General features: G+C 37.6%; 2 protein-coding genes across 3 annotated transcripts in view; both read left to right on the forward strand.

The window, feature by feature from the left end:
* The window catches only part of LOC134660801 (dual specificity calcium/calmodulin-dependent 3',5'-cyclic nucleotide phosphodiesterase 1C-like), a 36,715-nt gene extending 20,640 nt beyond the window's left edge, over positions 1-16,075 (forward strand). Inside the window, exons 4-12 of one of the 2 annotated variants that reach the window (XR_010097901.1) lie at positions 829-892; positions 978-1,174; positions 1,500-1,631; positions 4,312-4,482; positions 7,368-7,608; positions 8,524-9,522; positions 9,942-10,231; positions 11,376-11,778; positions 15,971-16,075. Coding sequence is in view for 1 of the 2 variants with exons in the window: in XM_063516598.1 (XP_063372668.1) it covers positions 829-892; positions 978-1,174; positions 1,500-1,631; positions 4,312-4,482; positions 7,368-7,608; positions 8,524-9,522; positions 9,942-10,231; positions 11,376-11,402 (2,121 nt within the window). In the remaining variant the exon portion in view is untranslated. Of the gene's footprint in view, positions 1-828; positions 893-977; positions 1,175-1,499; positions 1,632-4,311; positions 4,483-7,367; positions 7,609-8,523; positions 9,523-9,941; positions 10,232-11,375; positions 11,787-15,970 lie in introns of those variants that run through there. The other variant, XM_063516598.1, reaches the window with a different exon arrangement.
* Positions 1-22,842, forward strand: part of LOC134660813 (protein SCAI) — an 89,700-nt gene that overhangs the window by 53,943 nt on the left and 12,915 nt on the right. The window lies entirely within an intron of this gene.

The following is a 22,842-nucleotide window of genomic DNA, read 5'->3' on the forward strand; positions in this document are numbered from 1 at the left end:
TTCGTGATTTTCATCCTTCGTAATTACGACAGTCGGAATTTTGATGGATCGAGCATTTAAAAATCGGAATAATAAAGTTCGTTATTCTAAAATTCGGCATTAAATATTTCGGAATTATGTAGTGTACCCCTCCCAGAGACCTTGACGTCACGTTCCCTTGCCGTTTTGTTTAGGGCGTTTCGCGAGTGAAGTGCGTCTCGGCCTTCGACTACAATTTCTGACTTTTGTGTTACTTTAATGCAATGGGTCCCATACAGACATTTGATCCTAAAAACAAACCCGATCGATTGATACCATAAATGAAAAATAGTGACATGCGTAGAATAGGCTACATCTATTCTACGCATGTCACATATAGTTCTAATTTCAAATACCCATTATAGGGTTTGACTGCCCTCCAGACTGAACGTTAAGAGCCAACAGGAGTGGTCATTTCTCCATACAAACGTACTCGACTGTTTCCTCCGTGGGTTTTGAAGCTAGAGCAAGGACTTTTTCAACACAGATTAATATTGTCAATATCTGTGTCGGACGGAAAAAAGCAAAACAGTCCGACACAGATAATCTCATAATCATTTAGATTTCCATATTTGGTTACGATTGGTTAAGTTTTGGAGTAGGAAACAGTCGAGGTTTACGAAACCTCGATTTTTGAGATTTTTACGCAGGATTTTTCGCCTTGCCCTTATCGCACTAGTTTTAGGAGCCGCTTCCGTTAGCGAAACGGGTATATTTACCTAAAATGTTTAAATCTCAGCTCCTGTTTTGTCTTAAATAAAAACAACATTGGTGTAATATTACGAAATAAACAATTTGTTTTATTTACAGCGCATTCTCGACCAGTCGGTGCTGTGGCAGTTCAACGCGTTTACACTAGAAAACGTCTCGGGGGGTAATTATCAATCATACTCGTACAATTATTTCCAATAAAAACATTTGTACACTCAGTCCCGAATTAAACTAAATGTTGTTAACAGGTCGCTGTCTGCCAGTACTCTGTGTTCATCTATTCCACATCTATGGCCTGATATCGTATTTCAAGCTAGACGCAGCGAAAGCTTGGAAATTATTCAGCTTAATCGAAGAAGGCTACCACAGTACAAACCCTTACCACAATTCGGTACATGCTGCTGATGTCACGCAGGCCATGCATTGCTTTCTACAACAGAAACAAGTCAGTATTTGTACAATACCTATACATACTTATGAATTTATTACCTAAAAGTTGAATCAATACCGAGACAATATCTCAAGAATAGTAATAGGTAGACCATGCAGTTTTTACAGAACGTGTCTTTTATTTTGTATGTATAAATTATAAAAATATGTTTTCATAAAAAATTAAGGGCTCCATACAAAAAAAAACCTCAAGCAATCTACATCAGCTATCAAATTCGTAGCAAGCAATTATCTGACTTGATGTCCTTTTTTACAATCAACAATTATACGGCATTTTCGAAGCCGCTTTTATATAGAAGCCTTTTTATTATCGCCATTAGATCCGAGATTATCTGGAGCCCCTTGAAGTGATGGCGTCCCTGCTGGCAGCGATCGCGCACGACATGGACCACCCGGGAGTCAACCAGCCCTTTCTTATAGCCACTTCCAATCATCTTGCCGCCTTGTATAGAGTAAGTATATACATACCACTCAAATTCAAAATGGCGAATTGCAGGTTTTCCTAATCTAGCCTAATGTTTTTGAAGTGTAAACTTCTTTAGCGGCGCTGGGCACTTTTTGAGGTGGGGAAAAAATGACAAACTCGAGACAGCGTAAGGCGATCACGTGACCGTAAGGGGCGTAAGGCGATCACGTGACCGTAAGGGGCGTAAGGTTTAGATGGCCACTCATTATTTAGATGGCATTTAAATCAATAAAGAATAACTCAATGTTATTTGACATTTATGTTGCGGACTCCTTTTCAAGACTCTACCTATGTTCAAATAATTTGACGTTGTCATGCCAGTATGTAAATAAACATGTCAATGAAAAAGTGTGATCTTATTTGACAATGATAATATGTAATATATAATAAATAAATAGAATACCTCCACTAAACGTATGTATCGTGTTACCGGGCGTCGGTAACATAGTGAGGTGAGTTTTCACTTCTATCGACACTCCCGGAGTGCAAACGTTGTTGCTCGTTTTTTACGTAATGTGTTTAAGCTTGTCTCTGGTTTAAGCAAGTATACTTATTTAAATTACTCTTATCCATTAAACGTCATCAAAAGTAATAAAATAATACGAAGTTAACCGAGCAATAGGGCGTCAGGGGATTGGATTTATTCTTTATGTTTGTCAAGTCGCACGTCAGAATATTAAGTGAAGTAAATCGTGTCACAAGGCAGTCCATTGCTGTGACTACAGCCGTGGCGATACCTAGGTATATTAAATCCTGATCGTAGCTAATCGATTCCGTTATTTACATGAGCTTGCTTTTGATTTACGCTTGATGTGGAGGTTGAATCAGGTCTGTCACTGGTGGTCATGATTTATTTTGTATTAATAAGCTGTGTCGCGCTAAGCCTCAGTCACAATAAATAATAGTACTAAGTACAGAAGACTCACTATCTAACAAAACGCGTCTGTTACGATCAGCACAGATATGGCCGCTAGGTGGCGACAGCGCCACGCGCGGCTTATGGCTTTCCCCAAAATTGGGGCCGAACGGATGTAGTTTTAGCTACCTGTAGCAAAGCGACGAAATCGCGGAGTGAGACACGCCTGCCTCAGGGTAGAATTTCCGCACTATGTCACTCGTTTTCATACGCACTGAGTGAATCTTGGAAATTCGCACATCTGATAACTTTTGAATATACATATTTCTGTATATTCTAACACGAAATCTTTACAAGTGAATTATAAGAACATGTCCCTCACATAATAATCAAACTTCGGGTAAAAATGGACTTGACGAAGCAATGGAACAAAGGAAGCAGACGTAACAACGACACCAAACTTTCTTGCTTGTTATAACTATATGTTTTCATTGTTATAATTTTCGACTAATGTACTATTTATTTATCGTATGGGGGTTACACACAAAGTACTAAAGTTAATGTTATGATTCCTAAATAGGTAGTTAGTGCGAACCTTACAAAACCTAACTGCTTCCAAAAACGTAGGTAGGTGTATGATACTGCGACGCTCACTCTCATCTCATTACAGAAACAAAGTGCTACCTGAGAAGTAGGCTATTAGGTTCGGTCAGAACTGCAACTCTCAAACTAAACTTATCCTTATCAATCGAATGCGATACACTTTTATTTTTTGATTTTATCAGATTAGTTATTTGATCGGACATAACATTTTATAAATGATATTTTAACAATGTTATTGTTTTTAAATTAAAACAATTGCGATTATAAAATCCTGTAGTTATTAGTAGGAACATACATCATTTACTATTTTTGTGGCAGTATTATAATAACACGCCGCCGCCGTGTAAAACAAAACAACTCGACTCCTCACTGTGTGAGTGTGTAGTCAACATTCATCTTACAAACAATGCCTTCCGCTATTAAACTAAATACCAACGAACATTTGCCTCAATACATTTGCATGATATGAATGAGATTTGTGTTTTTAAATATGTACGTAAGTAGTTATTTAAATCTGAAAACAGTTTCAGTCAGTGTTCGTCGAGTTAGACGTCACGTCACTACGTTATTGTAAAACTCAGTTGTGGTAGTTGGCAGACTGCGTGAGGATGGTTGTACGCGCCAATCGCAATGCGTCACTCGCAGTGTAACCCGTAGTGATCGCTGGAATACTGCCACGTCCATGCCTCCCCCACGTCAAAATGCACTCAAGGCGCGTGCCCCCCACACGAATACTCACTCGCCTTACTCGTATATACGCCTTCATTTAGGTATTTGTCTAAGCTACGAGTACGTGCTCTCGTTTTATCTGACTAGCATGCTGAACGATAAGATGTATTACGACGCGACGTTATTAACACCGCATTCATTTTGTCGAGTACCAATTGTCTGATTTATTTTATTTTAATTTAACACCATACATATTATACTAGGAGCTTAACTTATTTTGATTATGCTAAAAAATAATTAACAATATACGATACAACACAAGACAAGAGAAAAGACAAGACAAGTGTAAACAAAAATAGTTATACTTGTCTAGTTATAAGTTTAGCCCCTCGTGCTAGTATTGAGCCTCGAGCAAGCGAAATTTTCCAAAAATGAATAATTTAATGTGTGCCCTATATAAGCTCGATCGCGCTCCTTGCGGAGACGCGATGCCATATGTTAATCGCCAACTGCAAATACATGAATAATGTTTTTTTAGAACACTTCAGTTTTGGAAAATCACCACTGGCGGTCTGCCGTGAGTTGCCTGAACGAGAGTGGGCTGCTGGACCAGACGTGCGACATACAAGCCGCGCTGGAACGCCAGATCAGTTCGCTGATCCTCGCCACGGACATCACGCGGCAGCAAGAATACCTAAGCCAGTTCAAGGTATGACGTAAACATCATTCCAAATATGTGTCTATGTCGTAGTCAGATCGTATAATCCGCCGTATTACATTACGGCTAGCCGTTTTCAAAAACAGGGGCGTTTTGAAATGCGGCGGTTCGACGATTAGCCGGATTGACATTGCGATAAGTTCTTCAATAAGGCGGCCTACGTCTACATATGTACACCATAGGCTCGATATTCCGACAGATTTTAACACATTCAGTGCCGAAAACCCGACTATCGGGTATTTTATGATTTCGTTCCCAGGCCGGACGATCCGATAGTCGGGATCGTGGTACTTTATATTTACAGCTACACGTTATTTCTTATTTTCATCTTGACAGATAAAAAAACATTACAACGAATAAGTAGTTTGTTTTTTGTTTCCTTTAAAACTTTAATGTCTGTTAATAGGTATGTACGTCTAAACCAATTAACATAGTAGGTATACAAAACGAGACCGATTATATGACGAAACTGTTGTGGCCTGGTGCGGATGTCTTGTTTGGCTGGGTGGAGACTAAAATGTCATACATAAAATTAGTATAGTTGTAATAGTGTAGTGTACAAAGTTTTTCAGTAATTCATACTAAATTTACGGTGGGGAATAAAAAAAATTGTGAGACTGTGACAAGGTAAATTTAGGCATTAAGTGCATCTTCGTCTGTTTAAAGAATTTCGAAGCCTTTTTATATTTTATAAAAATCCATCGAATGCTCATTTTTATAGCCTCTTCAATAATTTACTATATACCGATACGTTTTGTGACACATCGAAACTAAGCATTGTGTCACTTATAATAATAACTATTTACCATAAATTTTAATGTTGGTAATCTTTTCTTTTTTTACAGAATATTATGTTTTTGATTATAAAATGTACGGTTGATTTGTAAGTCAGCGTTAAGCTGCCGCTGACGCGCGCTTTGCCTACAAACATTGTTTGCTCAACTTAACCTGACCGTGTTAAAGTAATATAATATAATATACCTACGTTCAGCCGAAAGAAATAACACGTTAAAGACAGCAAGTGGGCTCACCAAAATGTCGCACCTAAACTTACTGCTATCTCGTACACCTATAAACAAGTTTATTATTTGCCGTAAATTATAATTTGTACCGTCTATCGCTATCGCGTGAAATGTGGACCAATTTCCATTACTTGTCGTTGCAGTTTTAAATCAATATTCCAATGCCGAGAATATCAAATGTGTCGTAACAATGACATTCTTGGGCATTTGCCGAGCAAGAGTTACCGTTCAGACTGGAAAATTCAAATGTTAATTTAGAGATGGGTATATCATATATATCAGTCAGATATCTATAAAATATATTGGCCTACGCATGGTGCATCGTTTATGAATTATGTATTTTAAATATTTAAATATCTTGCTGGCTATTCTTATTATGACCTACAAATGATTTTATCTGCGTAAAAAATGAAAGTTAAATGATAGGTGTGACATAGGTATGGTCGAGTGTGAATCGTTCATTCGCAGCTGCTCTAAGATAAAGATAACCAGGGTTTCGCAACCGCGACACTAACGCAAGGCGACGCGTGACACTACACTAGCGACTGGCGCACTTATAATATATCGACCGACATATTTGATTGTTTTTCTTCTGTTGGAAAAATGACTAGATCCCTGTAAACTTAAAATAATGTAAACACGACATTAGTCACATTTATTTAATACTATAGATATCCATTATTACTATAGATAGCCAATGTAACGTTAAGGGGGAAGTACGTCCCTGTTGGTAGAGGAGGTAAAAGAAGTACTACCAACTCGTTAACAAATTCAATATTTATTTAAATAAAAAAAACTAAGTTTGGAATAGGGTCGTGGGTGGTCAAGGCCCGTCTAAATTTGCACCCGAGATCCGGTACTGCCCTGGCTGGTCGAGGGTCCGCAGCAGGTGGGTGTCACTCGACAGCGCTGAAGAGGATCGTTTTTTTAGCATTAGAAAGAAGGTAAGCGATCTTGAAACGTCTTTTAATTGAAAAACGCTTTTTAAAAATCAGTAATTTATACTTATGAAAGCAGAAGAATATAAATGATCGTATTAGATTCAATAATTGTTAAGTACATATTTGCCGTGACTTATTTTTAAAACATGTTTTTCAATTAAAAGACACATCAAGATTGTTTACCTTTTTTCTAATGCTAAAAAAACGAACTATAGAAGCTTGAGCGTTTGAGAGTGGATAGTGGATAATATTGATGAGTTTTATGATGTGTTAAACTGCGGAAAGTAGGAAATTCGCAAGGAGTGGTGATAAATTGAAACCCTACCGAAGGGACTGTTTTAAATCGACACTAGTTGCAAATTGCCTATTCGCACATTGGACAACGTTTTACATTAGGTACATATGAAATGAAATGAACAATCTTTATTTTCAGGCAACTATTTATGCCCCGGCCCTTTAAATGTTCGATACTAGTGCGGTAAAGTAGCACCATATGTAGTGGAATAGTTATTTTCGATACAAGTGCGAAAAAGAGGAAATTCGCAACAAGTGGCGATAAATTAAAACACGACCGAAGGGATTGTTTTAAATCGACACGAGTTGCCAATTACCGATTCGCACGTGTATCGAACAACGTTATACAGTACATATGGCACTTTAAAGTTTCGACATACGCACGAAAAGTGTTATTTTACGCACTAGTGCGGAAAAGTATCGCCATATGTACTGTAATAGTTATTTTCGATACAAGTGCGAATTACCTATTTGCACGTGTATCGAACAACGTTTTACAGTACATATGGCACTTTAAAGTTTCGACATACGCACGAAAAGTGCTATTTTACGCACTAGTGCGGAAAAGTATCCCCATATGTACTGTAAAGGTTATTTAACGTGGACATTTGTCGGACAGGGCTACCTCGACACGAACAGCCTCGACATGTCGCTGAAGGAGCACCGGCACCTGGTGCTGCAGATCGCGCTCAAGTGCGCGGACATCTCGAACCCGTGCCGGCCGTGGCCCATCAGCCGCAAGTGGAGCCACAAGGTGTGCGAGGAGTTCTTCCGCCAGGGCGACTATGAGCGCAAGCTCAACCTGCCCGTCACGGCGCTGTGCGACCGGCACACCACATCCATACCCAAGATACAAACAGGTCATTATGTACTCTTATCGGTACCATATTTCATTCACACACAACACACAAAAATAGAATAACTGAAGGTCGGACAATAGGGATGATGACACATGTTGAATTTTATAACAAAATCTAGTAAAATAGATAGCAAACGAGCAATTTATCACAATAATGTGGATATTAAACTAAAATATTGAAAAATTACAAAAATACAGGACCTGAAAGTTTCAAAATTTAAGTTTTTTTTAACTTCCAAAAACGATAAAAGTAAGGGTACCATTCGATTCCTTACATTTCACCCAAAAAAATATTATATAGCAACTATATACATAAACGCAATATTTCACCGACAAAAACGCAATTTTCTTATTTTGTCCATACTACAAGATGGGCGATGACGTCACGGCCCCTGGCCGTTTTGTATAGGGCGTTTCGCGAGTGAAGTGCGACTGTCGGCCTTTGACTACAATTTCTGACTTTTGTGTTACTTTAATGAAATGGGTCCCATATAGACATTTGATCCTAAAAACAAACCCGATCGATTGATACCATAAATGAAAATTAGTCATGTAGCCTATTCCCTATGCCTGTGGGGGGTAATGTAATAGATAGTTTCCCGAGTAAACGATATTTTTATAAAATAATTACGAGTCAGTCAAACAAAAAATACTAAGATAAAGAGCGTTAAAGTTCGGGAGTGCAGGCTCGTAAAAGTAAAATGTACTGATTTATTTCCTACTAGTGCATAGAACTTCGCCAGCGTGGGATTCAGTTTGTGTCACTTCCTCCTAAGAATGACTCCATAAAATAAAATGGCATATCCATCCCTCTAGGGCTTAAGCATTCTAGGTTTAAATTGCTTAATTAGTTTAGAAATGAAAAGGAAACAGACGAGATTTAAATGTGTTCTACATCTTAATGCTTTCTTTTCAGGCTTCTTCAAATTCGTTGTGACGCCTCTGATAACCGAATGGCACCGCTTTTTGAAAAACGATCTGTCGGATGAGATGTTAAAAAATTTATTGTACAACCAAAACAAGTGGGACATGCTCGTAGCGCAAGAAATAGCGGAGGAGACCGGGACGGAGATGTCGGACGCGGACGCGGCGGACGACGACCTCGACACCTGCTCCGGCACCAACCTGTCCGCCAGCTCCGAGCTGCTGCTGCCGCTGCGCCGCAGCTCGCTCAACCCCGTCAAGCCCCAAGGCTTGAAAGAACAACTCAGGCGGTTCTCTGTTCCGTTGAATGTATTCCAAGATTCCAAATTCAAGAATAGAGACAAAAGTCGAACTCCTTCACTGGCCGAATCTCGAATGCGCACCAACGGCAGCCCATTGAGTAGTGAACATTCTCTGCATTCACAACTCAGCGTTCGTGGACATTGCGAGCACGGCAAGTCCACTGAAAAAATGTTGAGCACCGAGAAACTACTTCCGGATTCATCGATAGCTTCTATCACTAATCCGGTTCAAGCGACCCGTTTGAACATCGTTTTGAAAGACGGCGGCAGTTGCAAGCTCATCCGGCAACAGACATTCCCGCCGCTCGAGACCGTGGCGCACGCGCACGCCCTCTCCGTCAGGCCGCTCCACACGAGCAACGAAGACGCCATCTACCCGTCCCGGTACATCAAGACTGATATCGGCCAAAAGTTCGACATGAGTAAAAAAGAGGGCAGATTTAGCAATATATTCAAAGGATATGATACTGATAAGACTGATAACGATGACGCTTCTGAAAATAATAACTTAGACACTACGGATTGTTCACGTAATATAGAGAAAGAGAATCGGGACCCGTCGATACGCGGCACGAGCGGCACGCGCGGCAGCCAGTTGCGGGACAACCTGGCGGGCGTGCCGCTCGCGCGCGCCGCCGACCAGCTGGCGCGTCGGCGCAAGTCCATGCCCACCGACATCATCACATACAGTAACTATCTCATTCACTAACTATTCACCTTACGTGTCGTCAAATATTGTTATCTGGGATCGGAACCGGTTTTTTGCAAAAACAGAAATAACTATATTTTTCGAATTATTTTATACTCGAAATGTAGGACTCAGTTGTGTTTTTAGGTTACGACTTCGTATTATTAGATTGCCCAATTAGAAATGAAGTAATTAGCAAAGAACGAAAAAATACCGTTTCCGTTCCCATACAAAAAATACCGGTATTCGATCCCTGATTGTTATTGATTGATCATTTCTGAGGAAGCGTTTAGTAGTAACTAAAGCGAATTGAATGAAGCGAATATTAGTGCATACTTTAAGATGTTAGTGCATAATAAGTTCAATAGTTCAAAGTAGTAAGTCTAGGCTATTTTATTGTAGACTGTTCATTAATTTCAGCTCCGAAAGAGAAAAAGATGCGAGAAGTGACCACGATTCCTGAGTTTTTAAAGAAGACTCTAGCCGGAAAAGATTGTTGGACGCGACGGCGAGGCTCGGCGCCCGTGCCGGTGGCGTCTTCGGAGCTGCGTGGGCTGGCCGCGCTCGGCGCGCTGCGGCACAGCATCAACGGCGGGCGCCGCAAGCCCGGGCCCGTCGGCACGTGCCAGCAGTGGCTGGCCAAGGCCACGCTCGGCGTGCACGACAGGAAGATACCGCACCTACCGCGGAGAAGTTCGCTGCCCGTTGAGGTGATGGCACTAGTTAAATAAAAAAGCGGCCAAGTGCGAGTCGGACTCGCGCACGGAGGGTTCCGCACCATCAACAAAAAATAGAGCAAAACGAGCAAAAAACGGTCACCCATCCAAGTACTGACCCCCCCGACGTTGCTTAACTTCGGTCAAAAATCACGTTTGTTGTATGGGAGCCCCACTTAAATCTTTATTTTATTCTGTTTTTAGTATTTGTTGTTATAGCGGCAACAGAAATACATCATCTGTGAAAATTTCAACTGTCTAGCTATCACGGTTCGTGAGATACAGCCTGGTGACAGACGGACGGACGGACAGCGGAGTCTTAGTAATAGGGTCCCGTTTTTACCCTTTGAGTACGGAACCCTAAAAAATGACTCGTCGACACATGCTAAAACAGCCTGAGGCGAACGTCGGCAGAGGTATATTTAGCATTTAATCCTTCATCTACTTTGCTAATTTACTACTCGATAGCCTGTTACGAAATGTATAACAGAAATAGTTATTTTCGATACAAGTGCGAAAAAGAGGAAATTCGAAACGAGTGGCGATAAATTAAAACACGACCGAAGGGAGTGTTTTAAATCGACACGAGTTGCGAATTACCTATTCGCACGTGTATCGAACAACGTTTTACAGTACATATGGCACTTTAAAGTTTCGACATACGCACGAAAAGTGCTATTTTACGCACTAGTGCGGAAAAGTAGCCCCATATGTACTGTAAAATCACTTGATGTCGTTGATGGTGTCTGCCAATGCAGTTCATTGGAGTGCAACATAGTTTCGTTGATGCGAGACACAAGTAAGTAGGTACTAGTCATTAAGCACAGTTGACTGGCTCAACTTCAAGCGACGAGGATCGTGCAGTATGTATGGTTGTCAGGTTTTCACTTACCATCATTAGCTTTATTATTCGTATGTATAATTTAGTAGGTACTGTAACTTTCACATACTGATTATCAATAGTGAAATTGATATTTTGTTGCATGATATTTTAATATAGGTAAACAAAGAAATAGTTATAAGAGTGAATAATAAATATATATTTAGAGCCTACCTGTCAAAAATCACCAATCGGCCATAATTTTTCTAACAGTATTTAGGCTTGGACAAATAAATGAAGTATTTATTTTCTTTACAGATGTTTCGCCCTACTGAAGCTTTGTAACTATCGGAATCCAAATGAAAGTCATGTGATTGGTTTATGCTGAAAATGTTGATATGTACTACTGCAAGATGGTGGTGTTCGCTGATTAATGTCAGAAAGCAATGTTTGTCTTGAGTGGACATTGTATGCTGTAAATGCATTAGGAATGGTAATTATAAGAATAAAACACTTTACTTTGGATTTGCAGCCGTGCGAATGAAATGGTTAGATATACAATTATGGGATCGAATGTGTTTTTATATGCATCGTATTACTCTTATGGTACGATGTCTTTTAATATAGCCTCATTGCGTATTTTTTAAACAAGGTGTCGTTTGGTATGTTCATATGTTGCCAGCTTTTACACGCAACATCAACATCACAATAATTTTAAACAGTATTGCAGTCATGTATTGTTTATTGTTTATTGTTTATTTATTTATTGACTAACTTACATTTACAGTTAAACCAGACATGTAAGTTATTAAACATAACAAATTATTTAATTACTTAGTACTATACTATAATATACATGACTAATAAATTTAATACAAAATTATGAGGGTATAGTCGTGGGTGTGGAGATTGACTCCAAATACCGAGTTGCAGTGGCTAGGAGTCTCGGTTCCTTCTGTGAGAATATGTCTGTCTGGGGGTCGAAGAGAAGAATATTATTTATGTGGTTCAGTGCTACATACAGAGGGCTAGTGATTAAAGTTACTGTGTTGGTGTTGGGAATTATAAAAAGAAGTGTGGGGCGAGGTCGAAGAGTAGTTCTCACAAATGGCGTAGGTACTTTAAAAGTGACATATTGCAGTAACCACGGATTTGTGATTGATCCACGTATTAATCTAAGGAAGTATTTTATGACTGCAAGTTGTCTCCGTACCTCAAGACTTTGATGACCGACCATTCCTAACACAAACTGCGTAGGATACATATAGGGATAGTACCCATACTGTTTCCAGTACAAGTATCTTACGAATGATTTCTGAACCTTTTCAATCAGAAGTACGTATTTCTTTTCGTGTGGGCACCAGACAATATAGTTACTTTCCAACAGGCTACGTACAAAGGCATTATATAATAGAGTAATGACGTGGTGGTTATGAAAGTATTTGGATTGACGTACTACGAAACCAAGAGCTTTTCGCGATTTTTTACAAATTTGCACTAAATTTTTATTAAAAGTTATTTCAGCGTCAAAGCATGTACCCAGGTCACGAATAGAGTTTACCTTTTGTAGGATTTGGCCGTTTAATGTGTAGGATCTAGCAATGGTCTGAGAGGTTCTTGAATATGTCATTACTGCACATTTACTTGAGTTAAGGTGTAAACTATTAATAGCACCCCATCGATATACGTTATCAATATCCGTTTGAAGCTTACTTACATCAGATGGATTTTGTATGGACATAGCGAGCTTGACATCATCAGCAAACATTAATATCATCGAATGTTTTATATATTCTGGAAGGTCGTTTATTGTTATTAAAAATAGTAAAGGTCCAAGACTGCTACCTTGACCAATGCCCGAAGTGACGGAGTACGTTTCTGATTTAGCTGTATTGTACATAACATATTGCTCGCGTCCAGATAGATAATTGGCAAAGAATGTTAATAATGGCTCAGTAAACCCAGACCTGGCCATTTTCTGCAATAAAACATCACAGTCTATCCTATCAAAGGCCTTTCGGAAGTCTAAATATATTACATCCACTTGCTTTTTTTCGTCTAACTGATGGGTAGTGTATGTTACAAGGTTAAGAAGATTGGATGTGGTTGATCTATTTTGTAAAAATCCATGTTGTGAGTCAGTAAACCACCTCCGTAACTGCTGATATATTTTTTTGTATAGAACAGTTTCAAACACTTTGCCGAACACAGAAAGGACTGCTACCGGTCTGTAGTTATCGAAATCAGATTTAGAGCCATTTTTGTGAATTGGAAGGACTTTTGATATTTTCCAGAGCAAGGGATAAGTATTGGTTTTGATGGACAGATTAAAAATATATGCCAAAGGCTTTATAAAAGCTTCGCAACAATCGCGCACTACATATTGTGGTATAAAGTCTGGGCCCTGAGTATTCTTAGGAGCTAGTCGTTTTATGGCTAGACGTATATCATTGTCGTCAATGTGGTCTATTGATATGAGTTGATGGGAGGTATCCCAGTGTTGAATGGCTGTCTGAACATCTAATGCAGGAAGATCAGGTAGGAATACACTACTGAAATAATTCGAAAACTCTTTTGCTACTTGATCTGAAGTCATGTCTCCAAATATGGCTTGTTCATTGTTTTTTCTATGTTGTTTCACGTAAGACCAAAATTGTCATTAACGTCTCGTTTAATGTTTAATTGTATGCGTCTATTGTATATTTCAAAGTCTCGTTCTGAATGTATTTTTGCTTGACGTCTATAGTACGTAAAAAAGCCATAATCTAATTGATCGTTACTCAATTTATACCGCTTATGGTATTGATTTTTTATTTTATTTAACTTAATAGTTTCTGGTGTGAACCATACTGGATATCGGGCCTTAGGTATTTTATGTATTTTAAATGGCACAGAAGAAGCGATATTTTGATTAAGTAAGTTGTAGAAAGTGGAAACTGCATCATTAACTTCATTATTAGAATAGGTATCATTCCAGCAAGTGTTAGCTATTTGGGCGTACAAAAGATGGAAATTGGCTTTGGTGAAATTTCTTTGGGGTGTTGAGGCTTCAGTGGTGAATTGTGGTAGAGTAGTGATTGAGGTTTGTTTGGTGCTAATCTGTAACGTTATTTCTAATGGAACATGGTGAACTTCCTTGGAAACAATACCCTCACAAGTGGATACCGATGCTCCAGCCACAGCATCATTAACTAATACTAAATCTAACATTCTACCGAGATCATTGAACACTGTATTTTTTTGCTGTAGATTGCATTCTGCTATAAACATTTCAAATTCATTATTTACCGTTGTACTTGTGGAATGTAAGTTAAAATCTCCTAAGATAATTACTGGTAAATTCGAGTTATTAATTAATCTTCTTATACAATCAAAAATTGAGTAGTATCTAACATCTGTCACTTTAGGCGCTAAATAAACAACACAGCAAATAAATCGTATGCGACCTCTAGTGACTATCGCACACACTATCTCGTCATCTTTACTCGGCTTACAATCGAGCCGCGAGACGGAATAGGGTGCTCGCGCCGCAAGCAGCACGCCGCCGCCCCGCCCCCCGGCTCGGTCGCAGCGCAGTACACTATATGTCGATGGGAACACCTCGGAGTCGAAAACGCTATCATCTAGACGAGTTTCAGTAAGTGCTATTAGACTACCCCCATTTATTGTTTCTAGTATATTTCTTATTTCAGTTCGCCTGGATTTTAATCCCCTTACATTTTGATACAAAATTTGGCCAACTGATTTTGTGTTATAGCTCATAAGTATTTTTTTACTTGCTTTATTATGCTTATGCTTACCCCTCAAAATTACATTACGTCCGAAAAAACGTCTTATTGTTATTACAATCTTGTGGCAAGTGAGAGCTATTAATGCACTCAGAAGCGATAGCTGGTTGGTTGCGAGTATTACATATGAAATCTTTCAGGCTAACGAATACACTCTTAATACCATATTTTGTAATCTTGCCCGAGTAGTCAGAGAACATATCATTAGTTAGGTCCCGGTTTGTGTCGAAGATATATGCATAACTATTAGTTTGCATGTCCATTGTCAATAGGTTGTTAAACATTTCTACTTTATAATTATATATGGGAGCTCCGCAAATATAAGTAGGAACACATAATATTTTATTTGTGTGTGTTATTTTTTGCAGTTTCTCTCTTATATAATTTACCAGGTCAATACCGTTATCATATTTGTTTATGTCACTCTCACCCAAAAAAATAATACAATAATCATTTTGAGTAAAATTCTCCAGATTGCTGTCTAATGTAGCAAAAAGTTCTTCTAGTCCTCCATCTGGCGCGGCGTGATGGAAGTAGTCTACGCTCTGTTCGAATGAGTTCTCTATGGCTTGCAGTGTTCCCAATTTTTTATGGTTGCTCAAAATACATAATTTTATCTTATTCTCATTAGATTCCGTGGTAATATTACAGCCGCATGCTTCATTCGTCTTGGTTATAGTTATATTAGTTTCCGAGTTTGCCGTAGATATCGCTGATGGCGCATTATTTTTGGTGGGTAATGGATGCTTGGTTTTCTTTTGTTTTACTGTCTTTATTTGACTATTCGTTTCCGATCCTGTTGATTTTTTGTCACTCGTCTGAGAAGTGGAGTCTTTAGTTTGAGACGGTTCTGGGCAGGTGAGAAGCCTCTGATCACGTACACAGGGCGATGCAGTAATAGAAGATGGTAAGAGTTTGTTTTCAGTGGCATTTAATTTTTGTTTCAGAAGATAGAGCTCGGAGTTTATCTCATTTTTGTTGGTTTCCAGATTTGCGATGCGCTTGGTTATATTTTGTATTTCGGCTGTGTTTCCCACATATGCCAGCAGTTTATCCAAATCTCCTTTAAGGTCTTCGTATTTTGAACTTAGGTCGTTAAGTGACGTTAATGACTGACTAAATAAGTGAGTGACTAAATGTATAGATTTATTTATATAACGTTTTGTTAAAAGAAGATTAATAACATGAATTGCATTCTTTTCTGTTCATTTTGGAGTGTGAAACTTTAAGAGCCTCAATTTCTGGATGATTTATTTGTTTTGTTGATCGTAATTGAGTGTGCTCCTGATGGCTCATGCATAATAACTTTAATTTGCTGTACTGATACTGAATCAATTGGACGTTAACTCTTTGTATACTATGGCAATACTATAAATTTATTTCGTGGCGAAATTTGATGGGAGCTTTTTTTTGGTTTCAGACTGTCTCATACTTGATAATGCAATAGAAAATATCCGTTTCTGAATCGTTGTGCTTACATACCTACTGCTGAACAACTAAGACATTCGACTAATACTGCCATGATGCGCTTAGTCGATAAGCTCACCCATCGCTCATTATGTCACCAAAGTCCTTGTGTAATGATAAAATTGATAAAGTCAAAATGCAATATGTAATAAAACGTTATTGCAAAGGGGTCTGTTAGCTGGTATTTCATGTTTTCATACAAAATGGATTGTTGTGATCAAAGTTATTCGTATTTAAGTTTTTATTAAATAAATACATAATACATAATAATCAAATTCCGTTAGCTCGACATGGAAATTGCAATTAACTACCTATCGTTCTAATTGTCTGACCGACCAAAGTAATGTGATTGGATTGCATTTGGCGAGCCGGACTGCTATTTTTGTGCGGCTTTGCTTTTTAAAAAATCTATACAATAGGCTGTTCACTGTCTCAAATTAAGCAAGCCGAAGGGAATATAGTTCTACAGTAGCCCCACTACTGTTGGTCATTTACATACGTATCTCTCATGAACATAGACTAGGAATCCTCTAGACTGAGCATAGTAACGCTACCCCCTCTGCCACTTATACGGTAGTTTTACTCCATGTTCGAGTCAATCCAGTGCTGTGATTGGTCCGTGTTTTGGACGGACCAATCACGGCACGGGATTCGCTCACCTCGTCCCCCCGCACCCCCGTATTTTTGGCAGCATCGGTTTCATAAAATAATTGCTCTAAACTCAGTCTAGAGGATTCCTAGTCTATGCTCATGAATGACTCATTATTGGCCGTGGTCTGTTTTCGTTTTAATATTGTAGCAATTGTAATTTTTTTGTATATAATATTGAACTGGAAAGACATCCCGACTAGAAAAAAAATCTACCGAATTATTTGATTCGTTTTGCGGTACAATAGTACATTACGATACACGTGCGAAGTAGCACCTGGTTGAGTAGCACCATATGCACTGTAAAAACGGTTATTCAATGTAATTTTTATGTTTTCAATTAATTGACTGGTATCAATTTTATTTAGGTATCTGTTTTCAAAGTTTGTTAATTAATTGTGGTGTTGCCATGATTAGTAGTATTGTTATATTTTTGCGTCAGTAAATGATAATTCCTAATAGTGTATGATGTTATTAGATAATAGAATAATCTTACGTTATATTTGTAGGCATGTATTAAAATTGTTATGATTACCTGTAACTTGTTACATTGGTCGTTTGGCAACATCAGAAGTCACTAGTTTTTTTAAACACCTTAGTACAAATTATTTCTATTAATTTTCATCACAATGAATTTTATTCTTTTTTAAATTGTATCTGTAAGATTGAATGTTATTTATTTGCCATAATATTTTGTCTCAACATTTTACTATTTTACGAACATCAACTGTTCAGTATTAAGTTCACAATTAATCTAATTTTAGTATATTGTGTTTTGTTTTCTTAGTGTATGTTGTTTTTAAAGTAAAATCACAATATTTTGTTAAGATTATATACCAAAAAGGAGGATAAAACATTTCGCGCTCGGTTTTGCGCTATAAAATTTGTAATGGATTAAGTTCTAGAGAAGGAAGAGTCTCATAATCAATAACTTTATACTATACTGAAGTTGAAGTCATAGTTGTATAAGTAAGTACTAATTATTAAGATAACTAATTTAGTTGCTCCTATTGGGCGTACAGTGTGCTATGGTACAGTCAGCAGCAGAAGTAGCCAGGCGGGCGACGTATCCGACCCGACTTGCACAAGCTCGTATTTTATTCAACCAAAAAGGGTGTGTAAATAATTTTGAACTCCTGGTCCGCTTATCTACTTCTGCCACTGACAGTTCATCGTCTGTTTTGGTTAAGATTGTAAGACAACCTCAGTATTAGTAACAATTACGATACCTAGATGATGAACATTTCCAAAATTATATAGCGGTGTACTATGAAAGTTAAATGCTTTTCCAAAATGATTGGTAAAGAAATAATAACGGAATTACCGCGTGAATTATATCAAATATGTTTATTTCATTTCAATAGGATGCTGGTTAGCAACACACATTCATTTTGCAATACGAGTAAGATGTCAAGCCAAAAAATTGACGCTTAAAGTTGATATCTTATTACAAAATGATTGTAGGTTGACAACTTGACACATTATCGCTAAACAGCAGCCTTCTATTCTATATTTTTCTTTTTTTCAACTAGTCTAAACCTCAATCAAAGCAGTGCTAGATATTTTACTGTTGTATACAGCAGGCCTCTGACGGACGAGTTTGTCACGTGTAAAGACACAATGAAGGGATAACCCTAATTCACAAACCTAATAACTGCCACTTAAAATAAAATGTGTATCTATTTAACAAAAAATATTTCAAAATAACAGGACAAACCAATGTAACAGATTTTGAAGTAAAATGTTAAGTGTAGATTTTTTTATCTGAAATCACAAAAAACGCGGCTATAAAATACCCCTTTACTTTATTTAAATGTATGTCGTCTAGTTGCAGTCAGTAAGTACGTACTTTAATCCAGGGATGTTGCGAATATCCGCATCCGCAACCGCGGAACTTCCGCATTATTTTCAACATCCGCATCCGCATAAAATCGATGCGGATTTAATGCGGATGCGGGTGTGGAACATGTCGCTACAGGAACGTCTTAGCATCGGCGTAAGTGCTAGACTGCTAGGTAATTTAGTCATTAACCAAAAAAACCTATTAGAAATGAGCAGTCAAGCGTGAGTGGGACTTAATGTACGGAACCCTTGGAACGCGAGTCCGACTCGCACTTGGCCGGTTTTTTGAAATAAAAATTACTAAAATGTAATATTTGATGTTTTTTATGGTACTATCTTGACATCCGTTTCCGCATCCGCGGATGTGAGCCTTTAAAAATCGGCATCCGCAACATCCCTGCTTTAAACTATGTTTTTACTCTTCAAAAACAAAAAGGCTTTTTCCGATTACCCAATGACAGCGTCCCAAGGGAGAAAACTGGTGTCCGATTAATCTAAAACTACTTAAACATAAAAATAGGATGTGCTGAAAATATTAAGTGACAATTTAAAATTAAAGGGTGTTCCTAAATTGTCAGTGATAACTTCATTTTCTAATATATTTTTTAAATTTAGGGGATAATTATAAATACTTATTTGATAACTTATAATTTGCTGGCATATCTTTTTTATAAAGTAAGTGTATCAGTATAATTTAGAGGGTACGTAGTCTATAAGGCGTTGTTATGAGACTTCCACGCCACAAGTTAGATCAATACGAAAACAGTGCTCAAAAAATTGCATCCGCGCTTAAAAGGAAAGCGGACACCTTCTCCGTACAAACTTAGTCTCCATTTTTTTTTCTCTGGACATTGCTATTAACCGAAAATTATTACGCATTTTAATAGCGATGTGAAAACGATTACTCTTATTTTATTGTACGATCAAAAAGGTCAAACAAAGAGGCTTGCTATGATTAATATAGGTACATCAAAACGTGTAAGTATAAATATTTGCCTTAATGTCAATATCCAGAGAAGCAAATGGGGACTACATTTGTATTATGAAGCGGTAGTGTCCAGTTTCCTCTTAATGAGTGGTTCAAATGCTCAGTCGTTCAGTGAACGTCGACTGATAAAATGTGGTACAAGGTAAAATACAGAATACGTTTTTTATTTTCAATTATGTCTAATAGCACAACAACTGTAAGCACAATGTAGAAATAAATACATACATTGGTAAGGCTTTACCGGTGTATGTACTTACAGTGGAACCTCGATAAGGCGAAATCCTCGTTAACACGAAACTTCCCTTCAAAGTCCAAAACCTCCATAACTCAAAATATTTCAGTTATTTAACCTCATTAAGACGAAATAACTAACGATTCCCTTCACGGCTCCAGTACAATTTTTACCTCTATAACTCGAAAAATAAAATATGACCTCTACAACTCGAAAAAATAGGCGTGTTGTTTTAACACCAAAAGACAATAAGAATTTACTTTATGCGTTTGCATTATTACCTTTCTAACACGAATTTTTCATGCGTTTTACCTCTGTAACTCGAAACCTCTTTAATACGAACAAAAACCTCCCTAAATGGAAACCCCGTTGACACGAAGTATTTGGCGTTTCCCTTGAGATTCGTGCTATCGAGGTTCCACAGTATTTATGCATTTGCTACATATTTCGTAATAGCTCCGCTCTGCATTATTATGTGCACGAACTAGTTTTTAGCCAGGAGTAAAGTGGGAGACAACAGCTTACCAACTGTGTTCTAACATCTTATTATGTATGACACCAGCGGCGCATTATGTATAAACAAATGAATTCTTGTAGCAATATGAACAGTAGTCGTCGTCTTAGGTAATATAGTCACCTTGTATCACTTCGTGACCTATTTATAATGTTTCTAAGTATATTTATATGTGTATTAATCTTGTATACCTACATCTATTGTACCTGTTCTTACAGCTCCTTCATGTTGAGAATGTTGGCCCTTTGTATTTTGAATAGTTTATTAACGATTTCGTAGACTATACAATATTTTTACCTACTTACTTCAAGAGTGCTCGGAAATATCTGAACGTGCACTTATTGTCCCTGATGGAGTCACTTAGTTGTTTCACGCGTACCTGACAGGTGCTATACCAATTTGTAGTTTTCACTTAAGGGAGCACTTCGGTCTTGCAAAACAGTTTTTACTATTGCGAACTTGCGTCACGAACTCTTGTAACTTCTTATAATAGGTATGGCTTGGTTTTATGACATCTTATATTAGAATAAATAAATAAATTAAAACGATTTCCACTTGTTTTACAAGTTACAAGCTTTTGTAGAAGGGCTCCCAAATGTACGAGACAAAATGGATTTGAAAAACAAACAAAACGGTGTTCGATACAGCTAATTTTTTAACCGAGTAAAGAGCACGATATAAAGGGCATCACACACGGCGAAGATAATTATGTTGTCATGGCAAGTCATACTAAATGACACGCATTTATACAACGTGTTACATCAGCCACTGAAAGTGGGGTGGGTACTCGGTCATACAAAGCAACTTTTACTATGGGACCAACCCCGAAATTACGATAATTTGACACTCCCATACAAGATATCAACATCAGCCGGCCAAAATGTATGGGAGAGAATTTTTTTTCGCGATTTCGGGGTTGGGCCCGTAGTAAAAAGTTGCTCAGTATGACCTATACAACGTGTACCCATCCCACTTACAGTGGCTGGTGTAACACCTTGTATACGAGTAACATCTAGTTTTCGAACTTGAACGATAACCACTATATTTTTTGTTCGAGTTCGGGAGCGCAGTTTTATTTAACAGCAGTTGCGTAGTTAATTTTAATGATTATATTATGTATGTACCTGTATTTATGGACTCGGTGCATCGTTATTAAGCATCGGTGTTAAGCACGTTGTGTTTTAATTGTCTCAATCTCCAGAATGGGTTAAAATTGTTCAATCAAATCTAGTTTCACATAACAATTTTATTATCTTACGTTATCCTTAATGAGACGTGCCATGACAAAATACTTAATGTTCGGTATGCCGTGCCGATAGCAAAATATTACGATTTTTTACACTCAACTATAGCACTCAAGTCAGATTTTCATCAGCAAGATTTGAACGCTGTCTAGTATAGGGTAAATCGTCGATTACTGGCCACATTCCAATAACTGGACCCCTTATACCTACAAACAAATAAAGATCTGTTTAATATTCACACAATACAAGTGAATTTTTAGAACTAATGTTATTTGATTTACTTGAGTTGTGTGAATTAATAATAGAATTCATATATTTTAGCCATTTTACTATAAGGTGTCCAGTTATAGGAATGTGGCCAGTAATAGACGAATAACCCTATAAATGTAAAGAAACCAGCGTTTCATGTAGCAAAACAACATAAAAACGTAAAATCATTATATAAAAATAATTCCTACATAATTCCTAGTCAAAAGAAATTCGACTACTTTCAAAGTACACTAAGTGTTAAGGGAAAATACAATGATAAGGTGATAAGTAACTAATAAACGTGACTAATTTTATTTATTAATGAAATTAATGATGGTATTTTCTTTTGTTTTAAGTATTTGTTTAGCGCACCACGTCAAGTCGTTGTGCTGTTATCGCCCAACTGACAGACATCTGGTTTTCACAGATACCTAGACATATAGTTAGTTTTTTTTAGCATTAGATATAAGGTAAACAATCTTGACGTATCTTTTTATTGAAAAACACGTTATATAAATAAATAATGGCAAATATGTAACAATTATGAATCTAATACGATCATTTATATTCTTCTGCTTTCATAAGTAATAGTTACTGATTTTTAAAAAGCGTTTTTCAATTAAAAGACATGTCAAGGTCGATTACCTTCTTTCTAATGCAAAAAAAAACGAACTATAGCTACCGTAAAGAAAATCGGGCGACATGTCGATTGATTGTGTTTCTTCAAATTACCTCATCCGCCCACGCCAATTAATAACGCTAATAATAATATTAGCCACTACCGGATAAGCATAACGTTACAAGGATGACCTT

This window comes from Cydia amplana, chromosome Z (genome assembly GCF_948474715.1).
Source record: "Cydia amplana chromosome Z, ilCydAmpl1.1, whole genome shotgun sequence".
In the NCBI taxonomy this organism is placed as follows: Eukaryota; Metazoa; Arthropoda; class Insecta; order Lepidoptera; family Tortricidae; genus Cydia; species Cydia amplana.